At 36.2% G+C, this 1,593-nt stretch overlaps 1 protein-coding gene across 1 annotated transcript; it reads right to left on the bottom strand.

Moving 5' to 3' along the window:
• Positions 1–368: 368 nt before the first annotated feature.
• LOC119643460 (beta carbonic anhydrase 1-like) lies at positions 369–1,397 on the bottom strand. Its single transcript, XM_038042806.1, has 2 exons — positions 1,283–1,397; positions 369–1,194 (listed from the first exon to the last, which is right to left on the bottom strand). The coding sequence occupies exons 1-2, from the start codon at positions 1,290–1,292 to the stop codon at positions 911–913; spliced, it is 294 nt and encodes a 97-aa protein (XP_037898734.1). The 5' UTR covers positions 1,293–1,397; the 3' UTR covers positions 369–910.
• Positions 1,398–1,593: the final 196 nt, after the last annotated feature.

The raw sequence follows: 1,593 nt of genomic DNA on the forward strand, positions 1-1,593 counted from the left end.
GAGGACGTTTAGTCCCATTTCCTAAGGCTGAGACAGCTCAGCGGATAACACGCAACAAATTTATATTCGCAGAGACTCTTTTATTTCTTTTATAATTATTTTATAATCACTAATTCTAATTAATTCTAACCACGGCTCACTTCCTCTCTGATCGAGAGCCTAGCTTCGATTTCAAAAGACGACTGCTACTCTCGAGTCTAAATCATGACTTTTCTACTTGGGAGTCTATTCTCTACTCACTCAACTAAAACTACGATTAGCCTATTCTACCCTATTCTATTCGTATGCTATTTCTTTCCTATCTTATTTTATTCTTAATCTATTCTTATCCTATCTTAATCTATTCTTATTCTATTCCTATTCTATGTTAATCGATTCTTATTCTATTCCTATCCTACCTTAAACTAGCACTCTCTTCCCTTCACCAGAGACGGAGAATCCGTGAGGCCAATACGAGGGACCTCATAAGGCATATGTGCACAAACGATCTACAGCGTTTGGCTAAAAATGAATTCATTAAATTTTTCGTATGCCTGCATGCAACGATATAATCTATCGCACGCGAATCTAATACTGTTGCTTGGAGAGAAGAGATTTAGCATTTGTTAATTTAGAATGTTCTCAGCTGGTATCGGTGAAAGGTTTATGTGCAAATATGGAAGGTGTCAATTTCCGTGTTTGCAATTTCGAAATCCTTCGGGCTTAAGAACCAATTAAGAGGGTATTAATCTGAAAGGGGTCTGCTTGGAAAGCTCTAATATTGCTGGCGTCAATCTACGAGTAGCCAACCTTAAAGATGGAATCATGAAGAATTGTAATCTTCGGGCCGCAGTTTTGGCCGGAGTTGATTTAAAACGTTGTAATCTGTCGGGTAGTGATTTGCAAGAGGCAAACTTGCGTGAAGTAAATCTCAAAAATGCCGAATTAACCTTGAGGAGGACAAGCGCCCATTATTCTGCATTAAAAAAAAAAATAAAATAATATTGCTTTCAATACTTGAACAACAGTTTGAAGCAAAGTCGGGATCTCTTAGCATATATAATAAATTCATGGCTTTGCAATCACTATGGCCGCACACAATGCTATGAAGTATGTCATTAACTACACAACCTAACTCTAAAGCAGCGGGCTCACAGCTGAAATGTTCGTCTTGAAAGTGATGGGCGTGAGGTATTAAATTTCCATCGTTACGCACTGTAATAGAAATCAAGATTAAAGCAATTGTATGATCCCAATATAAAATTCTAATCGAATTTCGTCGCTGTTAACCATAAACACCCACCCACAAACATATCACCAACAAGCGTGTCTGTGTATCTAGTGGTTAGGATTCCTCCAATAAAAGATAAATTTAGACAGTTTTAAGGAATGTGCTTTAATGTACAAAACAGCTGTTTCGCATCTCACCGGACATTGTTTCAATTGCTATCTCTCGTCACTATTTCTGTTAATATTAAATAAATAAAAATAACTGAACACAAGCAGAACATATATAAGAATTGTTATTAAAATAAAAGACATTTACAATTAGAGCAATTTTAATAAAATTAAGCGCACGGAATATTACGCTTCCTTATTTTGCCAAAGACAACC

Source organism: Glossina fuscipes, unplaced genomic scaffold (assembly GCF_014805625.2).
Source record: "Glossina fuscipes isolate IAEA_lab_2018 unplaced genomic scaffold, Yale_Gfus_2 60907, whole genome shotgun sequence".
Taxonomy (NCBI): domain Eukaryota; kingdom Metazoa; phylum Arthropoda; class Insecta; order Diptera; family Glossinidae; genus Glossina; species Glossina fuscipes.